Source organism: Anolis sagrei, chromosome 1 (genome assembly GCF_037176765.1).
Source record: "Anolis sagrei isolate rAnoSag1 chromosome 1, rAnoSag1.mat, whole genome shotgun sequence".
NCBI classification, from domain to species: domain Eukaryota; kingdom Metazoa; phylum Chordata; class Lepidosauria; order Squamata; family Dactyloidae; genus Anolis; species Anolis sagrei.
The window spans coordinates 258688967-258710903 of NC_090021.1; the positions used below are offsets into that span (position 1 = coordinate 258688967).

Below are 21937 nucleotides of genomic sequence, written 5' to 3' on the forward strand. Positions count from 1 at the left end.
TGACTTTTTATATCTTTTCAGGAATTCACATGCAAAATCCCATCTTAAAACAGATGCATGTTATAAAGCTGTGAAATACACCTGGCAGCAAATTTCCTATGATTTTGATGAGAGCTGCAGTCTTCACAAGGAAAAAGATGAAGAGATCTTTGAAGATGCAGAGTTATATAAAAAAGACAGGTCAGATATTTGTATTTTATACATAGTGAGCTGTTCCACTCCAGCAAAGGATCACCGCCTTGTCGTGGCACTGGAGCTTGAGCACCTCAGTGATGTCATGAGCGAAACTGTGAAGGGCCACCCAAGACAGGACAGTCATGGCAGAGAGGTCAGACCAAGCATCAAACATAAAAAATCCCAAGATTATGGCAACAAGAATGATTGACAACTGGAAAATAGAGGGAGAAAATGTGGAGGCCGTGACAGACTTTGTATTTCTAGGTGCAAAGATTACTGCAGATGCAGACTGTGGCCAGGAAATCAGAAGACGCTTACTTCTTGGGAGGAGAGCAATGTCCAATCTTGATAAAATAGTAAAGAGTAGGGACATCACACTGGCAACAAAGATCTGCATAGTCAAAGCCATGATATTCCCTGTAGTAACCTACGGATGTGAGAGCTGGACCTTAAGGAAGGCTGAGCGAAGGAAGATAGATGTTTTTGAACTGTGGAGGAAAGTTCTGAGAGTGCCTTGGACTGCAAGAAGATCCAACCAGTCCATCCTCCAGGAAATAAAGCCCGACTGTTCATTGGAGGGAAGGATACTAGAGACAAAATTGAAGTACTTTGGCCACATCATGAGGAGACAGCAAAGCCTAGAGAAGACAATTATGCTGGGGAAAGTGGAAGGTAAAAGGAAGAGGGGCCGACCAAGGGCAAGATGGATGGATGGCATTCTTGAAGTGACTGGACTGACCTTGAAGGAGCTGGGAGTGGTGACGGCCGACAGGGAGCTCTGGCATGGGCTGGTCCATGAGGTCACGAAGTGTCGGAGACGACTGAACGAATGAACAACAACAACGAGCTGTTCCAGCTTCTTTTGCCTCTAATTTTTAATGGAAGTTGTTGTTTATCAATTGTTAACAGTCAAACACATTTGTGTTAAAATGGAGCAAGTATTACAGGTTTAAAAAAGGAAAATCTACAGTTATCAAATGTCCACTTGTGTCTGATGAATGGTGGAAATAAATGGAACACAATAATAAACCAACGGCGTATTCTTGATAATGGCTATGTCTCTTGTTAAATGCATTCAGTAATTATGCCTTGCCAGTTGAATGTGTATAATATGTCCATACATCTGCTCTCAAGATAATATGTGTAATAATATAGAAAATTCAGTTCTACACTGATACATTGTAAAATATGGATGCCAAAAAATGCTGAGTCATCAGATTAAATAAATACTCAGACTTGTCCAGTCTGCAGTCCATGAACCGAATACAGCCCAGGATGATTATGAATGCTGCACAACACAAATTCATAAACTCATTTAAAACATTACATTTTTATTATTTTTTTTTGTAACTTCATTGCACAGTTCTTATACACAAACTTTGTAGATGAAAGGAATTGAATAATCAGAGTATGTTACATTCACAAATATCAGAGTATTATCCGTAATTTGCATTAAAAAAGCAAACAATTCAGCTAGAAGACCTGCTCAACAATTTTAAAAGACCCTCCAAACAGGGTGGTGCATAATTAGAATTATTATCCAAGGACTTTTGTTTTTGTTTTGCTTATTTGTGGTGATGGATAGCATGAAAATTATACATTAACTTTTTTTTTTTTTTGCTCACCAGTTATTGTTAGTTTTATCGTATTTTATGTGTGGCTTAAGACAATTCTTCTTCTTCCAGTGTGGCCTGGAGAAGACAAAAGGTTGGACACCCCTGCTTTAGCTAGTTAAAGGTTAGCCCCAAATCTTTACTTTTATGTTTGAGGCTAGTCCATCATCTGGCACTCTACACTATCAACCAACCCATAGAGTTAGTGTTGGTCAAAAATCAGCAGGTTGTGTAGTTACCATATCAGTCAATTTAAGTATAAGTGACTGTTCAGCTATGAGGAAGCTGAGGTAAAGATTTGTTTTTCTGAGGTCAAATCTGATTCCCATCAGAAATACCCACTATGACTATTCAACTATTGATCTCCCACAAAGTATGTGACCACAAAAAGAACTGAAGAAGATAAACGTTCTTCTCTTAATATGCAAAGGAGGAAATTAGAGCTTCTGTTTGTACCAGTTTTTAGTGCCCTAATTGTTCTGTCACTATCTTAGTCTGCCATGTTCTAGAAACCACACAAATGTCAATCAATAAGGCTGTCAGTATAGTATCATAGTATGGAAGAGAAGGAAGTTTTTAAGATATAGAAGATATAGAGAAAGGGTGCTGGAAAGTTGCATGAAAACCTTAATTGCATAAGAGAGATTATGAAAATGGTATTAGAAGTGATCTACTTGAGACCGACTATTTTGCACATTCAGTTGGCAGTTAACATCAACGATTATTTTTTAGGAAAGAGTCTTCATTATCCCCTGACCAGCTCACTGTTACATATCATGTGTTCTTTCTTTGCTTTGTTTGGTCTCTATAACACTGAACTAGCAGGATTATTTAAAAAGTAAACCAGGCTGAAGACATTTGCTGTCCTGGAATCAGATTCTTCCCCCCAGTTCCCATTAAGCACAGAGAAACCCAGCACATACTAGATTAAAGTGGTGTTTAGACCTGCGTGCTATTGAGGAAAGTGTCTTGCAAGAATCAATAAGCAACTGTGTGCTTTATTCCAAGACCTTTCTATACTTTCAGTGAACCTTTCCTTCCACAATATCATCTGCCATCCAACTTAATTTTTCAGCAGCTTTCTTTGACATATATTTGACTTCAGACATCAAACATACAAGTTACAGAAGTAAACAAAGATTGTGCTCACTTCATTTTTTGTTTTTTAATCCCTTTCTTTTATGATGTGATATAACACAGAACACTGAGAACTAAATGCATTTTTATTTACTTCAGGTATCAACGAAAACTGTCTGAAGAACTGGGAAAAATCCATAATCATCAGTTTGTATTTAGAAATGGGAAAATTATCAACTTCCACTTTCCCAGTCTTCTTTTGGGTGTAGAGAATTTGTATCTGCGTTCTGGGGCTGAAGTAGTTTTGATGGAAAAGAAGTATGACAATATCAATCAACACTGGATATGGAGAGAAGATAGCAGGTGCAAATTCACTGTTTAAAATATAATGCGTTCTCACAAGGATTACATTGCATTATTAGCACTCAGATCAGACTAGGTCAGTTTTCCATTTCACTTCTTTTTGAAGTGCAGACATTGTGCATTTCAATTGACAGCTAGTTCTGAAGTTTTCTAAAAATATTTCTAAGCATGCAAGCATAGGCAAAGTGAAGGGAATAAGACACAATTATAATGTGTCAGCTCAAGGCTTTATTTAATGACACAGTAACACTCAAACATTGTTGTTGGCAAGAAAATGGCCACATCTCTGTTGACTACAGCTGAAGAAAATAGATTTTTCCATGGGTCTAGATCCACAAATTGTCCATTCCACTGATAACTGATGATAACTGAAAATACTCAGCTGCTAGGAACAAGTGGAATGGCAGATATTGATATCCACATTGATGGAGGCCACTGCATGGTACCCCTGCCACTAGAGGGTGGACGGAGTCTTACCCCCAAACTGGATTTATCTTGAGTAGCCTATTCCCAATGTGCAATGTGGGGACCCCATCAAGGATGCTGCATATATTTGCCTTAATTCCCAACAGAGTTCTATCTGGTCTTATGTCAAAAACAGAACTAAAGTTTTAATACTTAAAAGTTAAAAGAGATACGAAACGTGTTGTCGAAAGCTTTCATGGCTGGAATCACTGGGTTGTTGTAGGTTTTTTGGGCTGTATGGCCATGTTCTAGATCTCATAACCTCTGAAGATGCCTGCCATAGATGCAGGCAAAATGTCAAAAGAGAATGCTTCTAGAACATGGTCATACAGCCCCAAAAACCCACAACAACCCAGATATGACAATGAAGGAGTGTGGGACAGATCTCAGAAGGAATTGCAGCTGAACATGGAACCTGACTTAATAAACATTGTGGTAGTAGGCTCTGTCAGTTCCCATCCTGTAGCCAACAAGCTTGGTCTACTTTTTTTCCGTGTCAGGAGCGACTTGAGAAACTGCAGGTCACTTCTGGTGTGAGAGAATTGGCCGTCTGCAAGGACGTTGCCCAAGGGATGCCCGGATGTTTTGATGTTTTACCATCCTTATGGGAGGCTTCTCTCATGTCCCCGCATGGGGAGCCGAAGCTGACAGAGGGAGCTCATCCATGCTCTCCCCTGATTTGAACCTGCAACCTGCCGGTCTTCAGTCCTGCCGGCACAAGAGTTTAACCCATTGCACCACCGGGGGCTCCTTTATACTACTACTACCATTTTACTCCCTCCCCCAATAGCACAATATTGGGAACGCAATATAAGACTCTTGAAGTTCACATTCATCTTCACATTTATAATGGGATTAAAATGAGTGTGCCTCAGTTTCATGCCATACTGCACTGGAAATATGCACACTGGGTCTTGTGTAGAGGTAGCTGTCAATCTAGTCTACTGTGGCAGAAGAATGATCTGAGAGTATATTGTTCTAATCACTAGCAAGTACTGTTTTTACTTGCTTTTGGAATAATTCTTGGTTTTAATCGGCATGTTTTAATTTATTGTTTAATGAACTTGTGAATGAATTTGTATAATGTTTTTAATGATTTTTTTACTGTTTTAACTGTAGTCTTTGTTGTTATATGCTGACAGCATCACATGATGCTTATGTGAGGCCGCCCTGAGTCCCCCTTCGGGGGCAGAAGGGCGGGGTAGAAATGCATGAAATGAAATAATAAATAAATAAATAAATAATTCTGTAAACTCTTCCTCTCTCTTTGTTTTTTCTGTTTCTAGGACCTTTCATCTTGCGAATGATCCAACCCTAGTGCTGGCAGTATCAATGCCCCACATACTGAATGGGTATTCAAAGATTCCACTGGAAATGCAAGGCTGGCCTGTTATCGTTCAGGTAAAGCAGCTACTGTAATGTGTTGTTGTGGATCTTCTTATGATTGCCACCACATGAAATCACTATAAGTGAAATAGTTCTACTTCAGAGAAACTTTCACCACTACATGACTTTTAGCAAATGTAGCTAACATAATACTTGTTATCACTTACTACCAACCATTGTGGTAAAATTCTACTACCATAATCAGGGGCGGCTTGTCCATTACGCAAAGTAAGCGGTCGCAGAACACTTTTTTTTGCCAGGGGCGCAGAGGCGCCTCTGTAAATGCCCCTCGACTGCCACTTGAGGAGTGCCCCCTTAGCTCACAACAGCCCTAGCAGTCCGGGGGGAGCCTCGGCTTTCTTGCCTCGCTGCTGGGCAATCCTCTTCCCAAAGGGGCCGGGCCCTTGAGCCTCGCCTATCCCCTCTCATTCCTGCTCCACCTCAACCATTCTCCGCATTCGATCCCTTCCCCATGACCGGCTCCCTTTCCCGATCCCCCGGTGCTTCACCTGCCTCCTCTCCTCTCCCCAATCCGCAAGTGGGCCAAGGGATGGAGCCACCGCGCCTGGCCCGCTTCGGGTCTGGAGGTGTGTCTGAAGATCCCAGCGTGTGCACCAAAAGTCACATCTTCTCCTGACTTTCTCTTCAGCCATTGGGACCAAGAGAGAGAGAGAAAGAGGGAGAGACAGGGAGCCCCTCCGGCTGGAGGTATCTCCCACCTCCGCTCCCTCCTTTGTTTTTGCGCCTACCTTCAGGAAAGGTGGGCATCTCCACCTCTCTCTCTCTCTCTCTCTCTCTTGGTCCCAATGGCTGAGAAGAAAGTCAGGAGAAGAGGTGACTTTTGGTGCACACGCCGGGGTCTTCAGGCACGCCTCCGGACCCAAAGCGGGCCAGGCAAGGGAGCAAGTGCGGCAAGTGTAGTTACTGGGATGTATAGTTCACCTACAATCAAAGAGCATTCTGAACTCCACCAATGATGGAATTGAACCAAATATGGCACACAGAACTCCCATGACAAACAGAAAATATATATCAATTATTGGTTGGGGGGGGGGGCACCAAAATACTGTTTGCTTACCGTTGAAAATTACCTAGGGCCGCCTCTGACCATAACTATCATGTCTCTACGTCTGAGACAGAGTTATTATAGAAACAAAATGCATGTTGTGTAGCTGAACTAAATGATGACATTAATTGAAAACAACGTATTTACCTCTTAGCATTCTTCATCACCAGAACAAATGGATTTCTATAGTATTCTATAGTGGCTTTGCTGCCACTATCCCCAGTAAATGGTCAGTTGGAGGGTCTGAAGCAAGTAAAATATGGGTTTGTGGGGTGAGATGAGGAGGGAAATGTATAATCCTGCTTTGTGGAACTTTTTGCTACCTTGTCCTCACTTTGATAATTCACACTTAGACATCTTAATAATTTTGAGGGCTGTTTTCACACATGTTTGCTTACCAATCACATTTACATATACCCAAAATACTAAGAAATCATCTTTGTGTTCCATATTTTCAGGAAACAATATCTTTAATAATTCTGTGGTGGTGGAATCTCTGGTTGTAGAAATTTCGTTAATAGATCTAAAAAATTTGTATGCATTACATTATAGATCCAGTGTTGCAAGGTTTTGTACACAGAATTCTTTACAATTGTTATCAGATATCTATAAAATCCAAGATATCCATAACTCTATGGGAAGTGAACTCAACAAAACCAAAATAGAGAAATTCTTGTATCCCTGAGCAGAATGGATTGCTGTAATTTCCTGCTTGTTATTCAGTGGTAATTGATGCCTATATATATTCTTAGTATTTATCTTCCAAATGTATTTACAATGCTGTTAAATTCCAGTGTTCTACTCTGCCCAACTCCAAGTGGAATGAAATGTCTTGCTTGGATAATGGAAAATAGCTTCTTTTCTTTTCTTTCTTAAGAAAAATATAACACAGAGAGAGAGAAAAAATCAGGTAAAAATCTCTAAATTTTAAAATAGGATAATAAATATTTTATGTTTTGCAGAAATACAAAGGATGCAAAAATGGAGCTGCTAATCAAAAGTGGAATTACATGGAATCTACAAAGGTTTTTACTGCCTTTTACAGCTCTGTTCTGGATCAAGAAATTACAGCAGCAAATTATGCTTCAATTTGTACATTTTCTGTGACTAACACAGAGAAAATAGACCAACTGGTAAGTAGTTGTTATTTCTCTCTTTTCTTGTACCTATTCCTTTGTATACAATGGAAACAGATGTCAAATATTGTACATCCCAATTCCTTTATAACAAATGTAACTACTTTGCAGATATCTCAGATACCTATTTGACTTGCCTACATTGGATTGTGTTACAACCTGGAACTGAAATGCATTCAATTGGTATTATTATTACATATTGCCTATGTGGAGGCAATATATGATTAAATCAAGAATCCTGTCAGGCACATATCCCTGTCTATCCCCAAGATACTCAACATTGTGAAGGTGCAAAATAATTTTACCATGGCATAAAAGTTAAAGGAACAAAAACAAGCCTAAATTATCTTCGCTGTAACCAGAAGCCACATACATAATAGAGTCCACCTGTATGTAGTTCCAGTGCCACATGATCTCATATTAAATAAACCTCTTCCGGGAAATTTGCAGTTTGTTGAAACGTATACCTAAGCAAACAACATCATAGAGACCAAGGAGCAATTCAACCAAAACTGGAATAATGTTGTGCAGGATAAGTTATTAAAAAGTAGCCCAAAATAAAATCATTCCCAGGAGCACCATTAACTACAAGGTGTTATTACAAAATGGAAATTCTTTAGGCAGAGCCAGCTGTGACTCTGCCTAGAGAATTAGCTGAATAAGTAGTGTACCACAGAAACTCCTTAGTGAAAATGGTTTATATTATTCCCACAGCATAAAACTGAACTAATATAAAGCATGTGTAAGGAGGAAAAAATGCCCTTCCCACACTTTATGAAATTGGCGGGTCTTTGTAGAAAGGGAAACTTAGGCAAATCAGCCATTTATCACCAAGAGGGATCTGCAGATGCTTATTATTGCATGTTCAGCTACAGAAGAATAGCTAGATGTGACCTTAGTGATTGCCCTTCTTTCTAAAAATATGAAATTGTGGGAGATGGAGTGTTGCCTCTTATACCTTCCCTGTGGTGAAACATGATAACTTTGTGGGGGTTCTGTTTAATGGGAAACTATTCTGGTTTGAGAGCAGGGGAGATGGAATGAAATATGGAAGGTGGAGATTTATAGGAGAACATGTTTCAGACTGGGGCAAAACTTCATATTCCAGCAGGACAATGACCTTAATATACAATGAGTCTAACTGGAGTGCTTTAAAAACAAGATCCTGAATGTCTTAGGCAGGCCCGTAGCCAGGATTTCGTTTCGGGGGGGGGGGGGGGGGCTAAAAAAAATTTCAGGGGGGGGGGGTTGGGGGGGGCTGAGTTTTGGGGGGGGGGGCTGAGTCTGAGTGAAAGAGGGTCTAGCCTAGCAAACCTTTTGTATCATTACCCCAATACCCCCATGCATATGGGATATATTGAGTATGGTGATCAGATCATGATATGAATAAACATAACAGTTTAAATAATGCACCAGTAAGGCCTTTTCGCGAACCACCATGAGAATTTCGGGGGGGGCTGAAGCCCCCCGAGCCCCCCCCCCCCCCGGCTACATGCCTGGTCTTAGGAAAGGCCCACTCAAGCCCAGATCTGACAACCTCATCATAGGAGCTAATTTGCCTGTCTTATGCCGGTTCCTCCCCACTTTTGCCACAGAGCCCATTACATCTACTTCTGGTGAGGTCTGTGGCAAAAGGGGAGAGGATGCCTTCTTTTAATTGATATCTTTCATGCCATATTGTCATTGTAATATCCCATGCTGCTGGCCTAATTCAAATGAGACGAACCTTCAGACCCTAGGGTGTATTCTTCAGAGCAAGGCAGCAAACTGCATTTGCAAAACTTTGGGGGGGGGGGCATTTTTGTAAACTAAATATGATAGTGTCACACCTGGTCATGCTTTGACTGTGGGTGGGGAGCAAGGTGTTATTATTTCAATGTATGGAAGGGCCAAAAGAGCATGTTTGAATGTTTTCAAGACTTTGATGTGTTTTTTAAATTTGTGTGGAAATTGATGGTGATTAGGGAGGTTGAGAACTCACATTGGATCCTGCACACGATCCATAGACTTCATGAGTCTTGCTCTAAGGTGGTAGCATGCACCTATAAGGTTAATGTATGCTGGCAGTTTCATGGGTATACAGATGTTGATTTTAAAACAAATATAATGTCAAAACAAAAAAAGTGCACAGAAATAAGCCCTAAGTAGCAACACATTTTTTTTTGTTCCTGTCAAAAATTCAGAAATAATTAAAATTTGTACATTAGGTTTGGATTCTACTGTTTCATTTTTAGAGAATTTTGAGCATTACTCTTTCTAGGGCTACTATTTTCTTTCACCATCTGGAAAGGAGAAGGTCATGATATGCTTGGCTTGTGCAAGAAGCTTAAGAGGAAAGAAAGAACTGAAAAAGTTGTCCCCTGGAACTGTGTTCTTCTGTGCTTCTGGTTCAGAGGGAGGAAAGCATTTATCCGTGTGGCCCTATAAGTGCCTTGATGTTACAAAGGTTTGTGGTAGTCTTTCTGACTTTCTTTCTTAACTTCACTGTAACCATCATTTTGTGTCATTCTCTTTAAACTGCTTAGAAATATTCCCCAAAATATGTATTTGAACTTGGATATTAGTTCAGAATTAGATTTAAAATGCTTGTACTGTGGTACTGATCCTGCTAACTATGGTATATGTTTATAAGCTTCCCAATTAGTTGCTGGGGGTTTGAGTATCCATGAGGCGTAATGTCAAAGCTTCATACAACTACAATTCACTTAGTGGGTCATACCTACTTTTCCACGGAACACAAGTCACTTCTTGTTCCCTTTTATACAGTATTTATGGTTATGTTGGGGAAAGAACAGCATATAAGGGCAAAGCTGAGATTCCCACTTTTGAGGAAGGGGCAATAAGGCCAATTATTCCAATTAGCCAACATAAAAGTTACTCACCAGTTATGCTTAAATCTTCATACCTTATATTTATAGTTGCATTTCCTGGGTGATTGTGATTTATATGGTTTTCATTCATTGATGCACTGCATCAAATAAGAAGAACCATTCCCCCAAAGCTTATAATCCTATTAAAAGTGAACAAGATGGAATACGGTTGACAGAATGGCTGTTGGGGACAGAGATAGTGATTGCCAGCACAGGTGATAAAACATCACATATCAAGCAGCTTTTAAGGCATTATTACAAAGAATAGAAGTTAGAAGAGAATTGGAAAATAATTATAGCTTTGGGGCCAGGAGGGAGAATATTCAGCTAGGTACAAGTGACAGGGTAGCCCCCGGTTTTTCTTTCTCCACAGTTTAATTTGGGAGGCATGGGCTTGTAAGAAGCATTTTTGTTGAAAGGGTAAAGATAATCTTGAATATGAGAATAGATTGGCTTTGTTTAGGAGATCTTGTCCAACAAATATCCATCCCAGTCCATATTTTGTTTTATTGAATTGCAAGTGGAATTCACTTGCAAAAAGTGTCACCATTTTTGTTCTATTGAGTCTGTAGATATATGTACCTTCCTTTTTGCTATTAGTAGTTATTCCAGTAATGTCATAGTAATCCACCAGTACATGGAGTGTGTTCCCATGGTTATGTCTAAATATATCAGCTTGCATCCCGTTGAGACACTAACTGTTTAGTGTTTATGTTTCTGACACTATTGCCATAATTGTATGCCTCCCACCCCTTTAATAGTTGGTAGCTATATCAAGTAACAAATATCTGTCCTGCTGGTAATCAGGGTACACTAGGATGAAGTTTCCTGCCCTCTCCCACCAGTGATCTGTCATGTGGGGTGGTAGTTGCAACTCCTCATCACACCACAGATCACTTGCAGGAACATACAGTTATCTTACTACGTCCTGATGATTAGCAGAACAAACTCAATTTCTTGGTGCATCAGCTACATAGGTAGTATATCTATGATGCAAGTATCTTGGCCAATATGCATAATTCAGCTAGGAGTTTTATAGCAGTTCAATGCTGTGTCTACTGTGTCTTGTAACCTGGTGCAATCCATATTTGTATATCTTCACATTCTCATAAAGAATAATATCTCAAAATGAAATGACCTTTAAAATGCCCTTTCATATGACTGTATGAATTTCATTTAGTATGAAATGAATAATAGTAGTCATTAGAAAAGTAATGACTGGATCTCACTCTGTTTTATCCTAAAGACTGACTTATCCACCTCCGAAGCTGAATGTACCTTGTGTTATTTAGAAGAAGTTCTAGCATCTTTGAAGGCAGAAACCTCATTGCACAATATCTCAGAAAAGATGTCTGCAGCTGTAAATCAAAAAGCTGTAAAAATAATTGCATACAAAAATGGAACCAGTTACCAAAATGGGCAACTAATCATTGCGAGTACTTTCCCCCTGGTGAGTAACAATCCTTTCAAAGACAAGCAGTGAGTAACTATGAAACAGAACAAAACATATCGTAATCTCATGCTTACATCTCTCTGTGTGAGATCCACGTGCCTCTTCTCTATATGAGCCAGGCCTTTTAGATCCAACATGAATGAGGAACATAATTACAACAAAGTCTCTTTTTGTGTACAGCACATTGAAACATGTAGCGTTTCTATAATTTTGCTGATAGTAAAAGAAGAAGAAGAAGAAGATTAGTTTACAACTCCTCTGAAACCTTCCCTATGTATTTGTTTGCTTGTTTATTTGGGTAATTAATTATTGAACACTTCATGAAAATTAATTTCTTTGGACACTATAAAAATTAAAAAATGTAAAATAACATGATGAAATCACAGTAAAAACAAAAAAAGCCCCTTCTTTGGAAATTTTTAAACAGAAGCTGGATGACCATCTGTCAGGGGTATTTTGATTATGCTTTTCCTGCATGGCAGGGGTTTCGACTAAATGGCCCATGTGGTCTCTTCCAACTCTATGATTGAGTCTATATAACATTTAATTTGCATCCACTTTTCTCCCAGCACAGGATTTAAGGTGGTTAACATAAATGCAACATGATTGTGTGTGTTATCTTTCATCTTTTCATTTAAAAATGGTAGGTAACAAATTACTATTAGCTATAAGAATATACTCAGTAATTGAGTACACCTAGGGATCTTCAGCAATGCAACATATAACACACACGCAATACTAAAAATGGGGGAGCTCTGAAACGGCAGTGTGGGCATCAGACAAGCTTCTCTTATGCAGAGGGAAGTTTAAAGCAGCTCTATGGAGACAGTTCCTTTTTAAGGAGAGACAGCAATGCAGGCTTCTGATGCTTCCTTAATTTATCACAAATATGCAGCTTAAGCCACTGGGGAATTTGCAGGCACACAGAGGTCCCCCAAAGTAGGACACGGTGAGATCCTGTAAAAGTTACAGAATATATCAGGAGGTTGGTATTTGTTGCTGTAGTTCTCTGGTCGTGGTTATTATTCTACATGGCATTTATGTTGCCTTCGACGATTTTGTTGCCATTCCCAGCACTAGCTCAACATTTATTCCACACTCATATGGGCTTCTTTTTAATTCCAAAATGTCTCATTTCTTTTTCACTTTTTATAGCTACAGTGCACCAGTGAAAGAGCATTATTTCACAATAAGTCTGTGACTTCAAGAATTCAGAGAGGAGTAAATTTGCTCATTAAACTATAGTGCCACCTCAGCAAACTATATCCCAGGGTGTTCTTTTAAACCAGACTTTGGAAGAAACAAGGAATCAACAGCTAACTTTATCTGTGCATATATACATGCAAATCTGTATTAGTAGCTTCCCACCTTCTCCACCAGTGATATGTACAGACCATCTGAGAGAAAAGATATGTGTTGTACCTGAATGATGGATTAGGATGGTGGTGACTTCTAAACAGTTATTGTCTCTTAGCCTAACTTTCTCAACATGGTGTCCTCCAAGCATGTTGGACCACAATTTCCATTGTCTCCAACCAGCATGAAGATAATGGCAGATAATGGTTTCTGCCATTGAAAAATGGCAGAAACGTGGTCAGTGAAGACTGCCTTTGACCAATCTCACAAGGGTTTTATGAATGCAAAATGGGAAGGGATACAATATGTACTGGGAGCCCCCGGTAGCACAGTGGGTTAAACCACTGAGGTGCTGAACTTGCTGACCGAAAGGTCATCGGTTCAAACTCAGGGAGAGGGGTGAGCTCCTACTGTTAGGCCCAGCTTCTGCTAACGTAGCAGTTCGAAAACTGCTAGGTTAGATCAAGAGGTACCACTTCAGTGAGAAAGTAACTACACTCTATGCAGTCATGCTGGCCACATGACCTTGGAGGTGTCTATGGTCAATGCTGGCTCTTCAGCTTAGAAATGGAGATGAGCACCAACGCCCAGAGCTGGACACAACTGGACTTAAAGTCGGAGGAAAACCTTTACCTTTACCAAATTACTACTTAAATATATGAAATTTGGGGATGACAATATGATAAGTATTTTATTAATTGTTTTCTATTAGCCACTTTAATGATATATTAACCTTTTCCCTCCTTCAGCTACTCTCTTTATGCACACGACAGCTTGAACTTAACAGATCAGCTTCTAGACTATACACCAGAGAAGGGACTTTGATCCTTACCCTTCAAGATTTAGTCTTGTGTGCTGTGAAGGATTACTTCAGAAAGCAGGAGTCTGAAGAAAGAAAAGAAGGAGCAACTGCTGTATCTGGCCCCAATGAAAATGCATCTGTGTTTTCTATGAGAGGTAAAATATCACCATCAGCCAATTCCCAATTAAATTTGTATTTAACTAGCATGTAGATTATCAAGCTTCACAGAGCCAAGTCTTTTGTGTAATAAAAGCTATAGGAAGTCTCTTTTTTGGTATGCTGCCAAGAAATCTCTCAGAAATCTTTCACTTTTGTATTTCACAAAGAATAATGGGGCCTCACAGAAGAAAGATTAACCCTAGCAGTCTGTATTTGAACAAATGTTTAATTTTGTTTTGTTTCATTTTAGAAGGTTATGTGAGTAGTTTGGATAGTGCATCCTATCAAGAATCTTTTAGTGACCTAAACCCCTTTTTTACATAAACACTTTCATTTTGAAAGCGCACACATTTGGCATATATTTATGTAGAAGAAGAAATTCTGAAGTATAAAGTGAGAAACTCAGAAAGTTTGCTAAGAACCAGCCAATCGCAGCCTCCAGAATGTTGTGAAAGGCCTGTGGGTAACCCAGAACAGGTTTTCAACCCTAGAGGAATAGTTGAAATTCTGTTGATAAAAATAATTATATCTACAGTTCAAAAGGGGTTTTTTTTTGTTCCAGTGACCATCTTTCATGGAACCCCTAAGAACCTATCACGGAATTCTAGGTTTCCAGGAAACCCTGGTTGAGAAATCATGGCCTGTTAAAGAAAGAGATAAAAAGCAGGATTAAATAGAGTCAGAGAGTCTGAAATATTATAGAATCATAGAGTTGGAAGAGACCTCATGGGCCATCCAATCCAACCCTCTGCCTAGAAGCACAAAAATCACATTCAAAGCACCCCCGAGAGATGGCCATCCAGCCTCTGTTTAAAAACCTCCAAAGAAGGAGCCTCCACCACACTCTGGGGCAGTGAGTTCCACAGCTGAACAGCTCTCAAAGTTAGGATGTTCTTCCTAATGTTCAGGTGGAATCTCCTTTCCTGTAGTTTGAAGCCATTGTTCCACGTCCTAGTCTCCAGGGCAGCAGAAAACAAGCTTGCTCCCTCCTCTCTATATCTTCCACTCACATATTTATACATGGCCATCATGTCTCTTCCCAGCCTTCCCTTCTGCAGGCTAAACATGCTCAGTTCTTTAAGCTGCTCCTCATAGGGCTTGTTCTCCATACCCTTGATCATTTTAGTCACCCTTATAAAAGGGCTAGTTTGGAGGAGGAGGAGGATGAGAATAAAGAAGCTCTGAATAGGGTTTTATGGATGTTGAGAAAGTTCAAATTGTGCTTTTTTGGTTTGGAACATAAGGTTTCATGTATACTGTGCGTGTAGACCCAAAATCAGACTACATACTTATTTTATTTCTAATACATTTTTGCTATAGTGACATCACTATGGGTGTGCAAGACCTGCAAAATGCACTGACATCATCAGAGGGGATTAAACCAAATGACTGTCTAAATAAATTTGTGCAGTATTTCAGCAGAATTGTATAAGATAAGCATTTTAGCTTACATGTATAGTATCAATACATTTACATAATTATAGCTCTATTCTAATTTATTTTTGGAATCTTCTAATTCAGGGGACCTAAAACTTTTTAAACAGAGGGCCAAGTCACAGTCCCTCAAATTGTTGGAGGGCTGGATTATAATTTGAAAAACGAATGAATGAATTCCTATGCACACTGCACATATCTTATTTGTAGTGCAAAAAACACTTTAAAACAATATAATAATTAATATGAAGAACAAATTTAACAAATATAAACTTATTAGTATTTCAATGGGAAGTGTGGGCCTGCTTTTGGCTGATGAGATAGGATTGTTGTTGTGTGCTTTCAAGTTGTTTAAGACTTAGGTTGACCCTGAGCAAGGGCTGGGTAAATGATCTTCGAGGGCCGTATCCAGCCCTCGGGCCTTAGTTTGAGGACCCCTGCTCTAATGTGTATGCACTGTCAGAGATTTTATTATTACCCAATTACAATGATAGTTCAAATCAGATGGTTCCATGTGCACGTGTTAGAAGACATACTTTTTTCATTGCTTCTGTTTTTTTAATAGCTGATTTTGTCAGATTTTCTAGTTTTGAGTACAATATTGTATATGGTCTGATATGGGAGAAGGTTCATGATGGTGACATCATGAGTTACCACACTGGGTGACACCAGCTCTGCCTTTTAGGTGGTTAGACCATGAGCCTGAGCAGGCAAAACCTAGATCCCCCCCCCCCCGATAGGCCATGGTGCCCCATGCAAAGCAGACAAAATGACCTCTTCTGGAATTGCTAGTCTAACAATAAACTGTAGTTTAACCATTTCAAGTTTAGAAATTTCAGTTTTGTTATTTTTAAAGAATGATGACTTTCCCATTAGTAGCTGAGTTTCTGGGGGAAAGTCTTTTAAATTATTTTTGGTACAACAGATCAACGTGGCTATCATTACGGAATGTATTTTTCCAGTGTTTGCTGGAATTCGGATTTTCTTGATGAAATGGGGGAAACAACCACTTTGAAACCATAAAGAAAACATTATTTCTTTTGGTTTAAAGTATGTTTTCCTTGTTAAATGGAGAGCAACTTGCCTTTAGTGGCACTTTACATGGTCCTTGGAAACATAGTTTAAATCCAATTGTGGATTTTCTTTTTTGTTTTGAGTTTTTTTTTACCCTCATGGGCCAATATGGTTGTCTTTTTAAATGTGTTTTATGAAAGTAACACTGTAAACAAATTTATGGATTTTTATCTCTTGTTAACTTTAGCCTTCCTGCCCAGTGTGGTATTGATCTGTGCTGTGTGTGTGTTTTTTATAAGAAAGACTTCACTATTTATTTTAGTGAGAGCTCTATATAGCCAAAGCTGTGCATTTGATCATTATCTACAAGGGACCAATTTTCTCCATTATTTCTATTTCATGTTTCTAATTTAGAGCTAGTTTACTTTTGGTGATATTTCACTTTCCTATATTTCCTTTTCATTTATTTGTTTCCTATATATTATTTTCTAATCTTTATTCGATGTATTTAATAAAAAGAACTTGTTTTATCTGCTTTCTTCTCTTTGGCTTGCCTATTGATTTCCTAAGCAATATGCTAGCCCACCAGAAGCTTCTCATTAAAAGTTTGCCACTGCTTTATATTAGGCATCCTTCAACGATTTACTGAGTTTACAGATTCTTATCCCATCAGTTCAAAAATGTAAAACAAAAGGTAGGAAAGGTTAAAAACTATGCTTAATCACCAATTTGGCAAAGCAAAGCTTGGCAATGACCCATACTTTCCCCCCAGAAGAATAAAAGACTGAGATGTCTTTGAAGCTTGGTAAATGTAGTGGATACCTATTGTATAAATAAACTCTTTATTCTTGATAGTTACTTAATGAAGTGTTTATTTTGCGGAGTGGATGGAAACCTCTGATCATAACATATAGTAAGATGTCTAAGGCAAGTATGAAGAGTAACAGAGCAGAGACATTCAAATCTAATTGAGGTGTCAGAAAATACTGGTACTAATTGTCAGAAATAATATATTTAAGAATCCTGATCTGATCCTTTGTGTATGAGTATTGAGCAATGAGAAATATAGAATTAAGATTAAGTGTCTCATCTAGCTATCAAGAGTTCCTAGTGTTTCGGTATTCTAGTTTAGGTGCTTGCTTCAATATGGATGAGTCTTAGGACTTTATCACATGAACCTGCTATTCCACTGTAGTTGTATTATCATTAATAGTAGATACATGGTGCACTGAGCACATTTGATATCACATCTCTGTTCAATAGCGCAATGGCTCTCATTCCCCAATCCATGGTCCCACAATGGGCTTCCGCACTCCTTCATAACCCCATTTGGGGGGAGAATTCCACCCCAGCATCATTTTATTGCCAGCATACCAGCATAGAAGAGGAGGAGACCAATCCACCAAGGTGGGAGAGGAACACTGCAAGGTTTTATAGCTAGGGACCAGAGAATCACGGCGAGGAGGCAAACCAACAATGATATGCTTGTGATCTCAATGCTGGTTTGCCTACCTCATGCATTATCCTTAAATATACAGTATAAGAACATAAGCATAAAAATTAGTATTATCAGAAACTGAAATAAATGATACTGTAACTGCAGTCCAAATATCTAAAGATAAATCTCTCTATTAATTTATCTCTGTCAAGAAAAAACAGAAGAGGAGGAAATGAAGACCAAGTCCCCATCATCAGTGATGACTCTAGAAGATTTGAACTTGATTGATGATGTTTTACTCACCATCATTCTTAGAAATCCAATTGAAGTCTGGGTTTCCAGTGGAGAACCTTTTCTGCCTTTGGACTGTAAGTACCACAAGAAAATGAATACTTTGGCCTGAATCCCATTGTTAGTCCCAACTATAGTAGACTCAATGAATATGAATGATCTATTTATCAGTCATCAGTTAATTCAACAGGTTTGCTGAAACTGGGACTAGCCAATAAGATTCTAAGCAATAATCAATTCCGTTCCAGAGGCAACTACATACAGAAGATTATTATGTTACTATGATGTAAATTGTGGTATTTTAATATTGTGGTGTCCTGTGGTGAGGTTGTAAGAGCCATAGATTTAGGAAATCAGTATAAACCCCATATTTAGATCAGATCCAAGCATCAGGCCAAGCATCTGCCTGTTTCCTGCTGAACTCTGAAACCCCACCATTGAGATCCATTGGCATGATGGAAATGGGATATCACTAATGTGTAAGTTTCAGCGTGGGTCCCCATCACTTGGCTGTAAGGCTGGGTCCCTCACTTTCTCATCTGGACCAGACCGTCACTCCCAATTGGTTATGTCAGGCTTACAATCTGTTAAACTACCCTCCATTTCAGTTTGTAATAGAGGATGTGTGGGTGTTGTTCAAATAACAGAAATCTTGGATATGCAGAAATTAGCAGAAGCATATGTATATACGGCATTGAATTTTGCCTTTATGAGGCCGCCCTGAGTCCCCTTCATGGTAAGAAGGGGGGGTACTAATGTAGTTAATAAATTAAAAAAACAGTCACATGCTCCTTCTTGGGCGCAGTATAATAACACATAAAACCAATAACACATTTAAAATCAGACATATAAAATTAGCAAGAGCAATAGAATCAATAAAATATGGCAATAGCCATTGATTAAAGGATCCATAGTATCTGCTTCAGCAAAAGAATAGATAGGATAGTAAAATTAAAATAAGTAACAGTGTTACATTTTGTTGATACTGTTTACACTGGCTCAAAATGTAGGAGTCCCATTTTTTTTAATGCAGGAGAAGGAGACATTAGGGCAAATGAACCCCACTCATCATGTGGATGCATTCACTCCTGAGAAATTCATTTGGCCTGTATAAATGGGGCTTGTGTTGGGGTTTTTAACTATTTGCTGAAAGAACCAACCATGGCAACGGACAATATTTACAGACTTGTGGTTATAAATGTGTATATTTTTTATTATAGTTTTGCAAAAAAACAAGAGACAAGAACGACAAAAGTGGCTGGAGAAAGATAAAATTTTGGCAGACTTGGATACAATGAAGCACAGAATTAGACAACTCCAAGGTCAGTATCACAGTGTGTGCAGTCATAAATGCTATCACTCATCACTGTCTGAAAGACCATTTCTTCCCATATGAACCAGTCCAGATTTTGTGCTCCTCAGTAAGAGAACCTGTTACATGTCCCACAATGCTATGTTGATGGGTACCTGATGTAGCTTTCTCTGTAGCAGCTCCATTAATGTGGAATTACCCCCAAGGGGAAACCCAGCTGTTTTCATCCTTTTTGAGATACTGGTAGGCAACTAGGAGCACATCTACACAGACTCTTTATTCCTGGACCAATCTGATTGGCTCTGGGATTATTTTGACTGCTAGGCCAGCATCCACTGTGAAAGCAGTAAGTAGTTCTGACAGTTCAACAGCACTGAACCCAGTTGGACAACCACCCTTAATGTTCCTTTATTGTCATAGCAGGGGCCAGCAGGGATGACATGGCTCGTGTCCATCTCTCGTCACTTGGAGTAACATCGGCCATGGCAAGAAAGCAATGTCGGAGAGTAGAGAGGGGAAATCACCCCCCTTCCCCCTCCTTTTTCCAATCATGCTGTGCTCCAGTCGATGTAACTCCAGACATTGGGGAGAGAATTTGGAGTAACCTGCGACTTTTGTTAACATGCCATGTTAATGCAAATAAAGCTCTGTTTGTCATGCCACCTCCACATAGCTGATTCACTTCCCCCACTTCAAGGTGAACATAAGTGTACTCAGAGACTGTGCTGGTTTGTGTGGCTTTTGGAGCAGGAGGTGGCTGCTCTAACAGTTTTTAAACTGTTGTCATCTTCCCCGAGTCCCCTTGGGAAGAGAGGGCGGAATATAAATAAAGTTTTTAATTATAGTAATAAAATATTTTGTGTGTGTGTGTTTAATGTTTTAAATGCTCTCATCTGTCATACATTGCTTGGGGAACTTAGTTGGCTGTGGGGAAATAGATAAATGCATTAAATCATCACCACAAGCACATTATTTTTCATAATTAATTGTTAGTACTTGCTAAGAAAAAAATGGATTTAGCTTAATACCAACTCAAATAATCTATTAAGTGCATCATTGTGAGACTTTTCCCACTGGGACATATTTGCACCAAAGATTCTACAGTTCTGCAGTTGGGACAGTAAATGCAATAGCAAAAGGTAACATGCTTTGCACGTTCATCGCTGTCTTGTCACATTTTTTTGTGTGTGTAGTCTGGGCATATTTGGGTTTCCTCTGTCTCCTGTGCTGATGAATTGGATATTAGCATAGGTTCAGTACAGATGGAACAAGAGCATCAGCCACTCTCATTTAAAAGAGTGTGTGCATGTGTGAACATACTGTAAATGAAATCTGAAGTTTTAGAAAAACATGCATTCAGACAGAGAGAATGAAAGCATGTGTGCTATATACAGTCTAATCAGATGTTCACTTGAAATTTTTAATGACTTTCCCTCAAAACACCATGTTTGAACAGCTTTAAGGTTTAGCCAGAGGTTTAGTACAGCTAGTAAATCATCAGCAACTATAAGATCTATCAACTGAAAGGTTGCAAGTCCAAAGCCCCGGGTCAGCATGATCAGCTGACCATCAACCCTTCTCACTGTTTATCTAAGCAGTTTGAAAACAGTTTTAGCTGTAATTAGAGAAATTAGGTACCGCTAAAAGCAGGGGAGGTGTTTTACAAGACCATAAAGAAAAAGATCAGAAAATGCTGGAATGAGGAAGTCCTGATGGCTCTTTGTCATAGAGGATGGAGCGACAGCACCCCCTGTGGACTCGAGCTCAACTGTCCATGGCATTGAAACAACACCTCCTTCTGTGCTGTCTGTCTGTGTACTGTCTATATAAACAGCATTGAATGTTTGTTGTGCATGTGTACTTGTGATCTGCCCTGAGTCCCCTTTGGGGTGAGAAGGGTGGAATATAAATAAAGTGTTATTCTTGTTGTTATTTAGCTGCACCGCTGCGGCTTCACTGCTGCTGCCTTATCTATCGTAGAAAATATGCCCTCTTGCTCCCTCCCTCCCTCCCTCTGTCTCTCCAGCCATCTCCAAAGTGTTGATATATTTTAAACCTTGCCTTAACAGAGTTTCCTCCACCAATGAAGAAAGTAGCACTGTCACCCATCAGTCAAATGGGAAGGGGTACAATATTCAGCAAAATGAAGTACCCTGCATGTTATTAAAACTTTCCTTCCAATCATCCAGAACAGATTTGGAAATTCACTGTCCCTGTTTTGCTGATGGAAACCATCCATTGTGAGAAGAAAGGAGTTGGACTATACCTGTTGGGGTTCATTAAGTTTTACTAAGCAAATGCAGTTATTTCACTAAGAATCTTGTTAGAAAATCTGTAAACCTTAGGCATCAGCATTGCAATAACGAATATCGGGGGGAGGAGTACATTTTTAAAGAAAAAAACAGCAAAAGGAATTGCTTTTTCACCAAAATTACGCTTTGTGTAGGGAACATAAGACATCTCTGTTAGGACTGGGGAACACATGGCCTTTGTTTGACTGCAGTTCCTATTGTCCCTCACCAATG

The 21937-nt window shown here is 39.2% G+C and overlaps 1 protein-coding gene across 1 annotated transcript in view; it reads left to right on the forward strand.

Annotated features, from left to right (window-relative positions):
• LOC132769350 (doublecortin domain-containing protein 1-like) overlaps window positions 1–21937 on the forward strand; it is a 165959-nt gene that overhangs the window by 128908 nt on the left and 15114 nt on the right. The window contains exons 13-21 of the mRNA XM_060766246.2: window positions 22–180; window positions 3027–3230; window positions 4982–5096; window positions 7110–7280; window positions 9544–9729; window positions 11400–11603; window positions 13712–13919; window positions 18022–18177; window positions 19321–19422. Coding sequence (XP_060622229.2) covers window positions 22–180; window positions 3027–3230; window positions 4982–5096; window positions 7110–7280; window positions 9544–9729; window positions 11400–11603; window positions 13712–13919; window positions 18022–18177; window positions 19321–19422 — 1505 coding nt within the window. The remainder of the gene's footprint in view (window positions 1–21; window positions 181–3026; window positions 3231–4981; window positions 5097–7109; window positions 7281–9543; window positions 9730–11399; window positions 11604–13711; window positions 13920–18021; window positions 18178–19320; window positions 19423–21937) is intronic.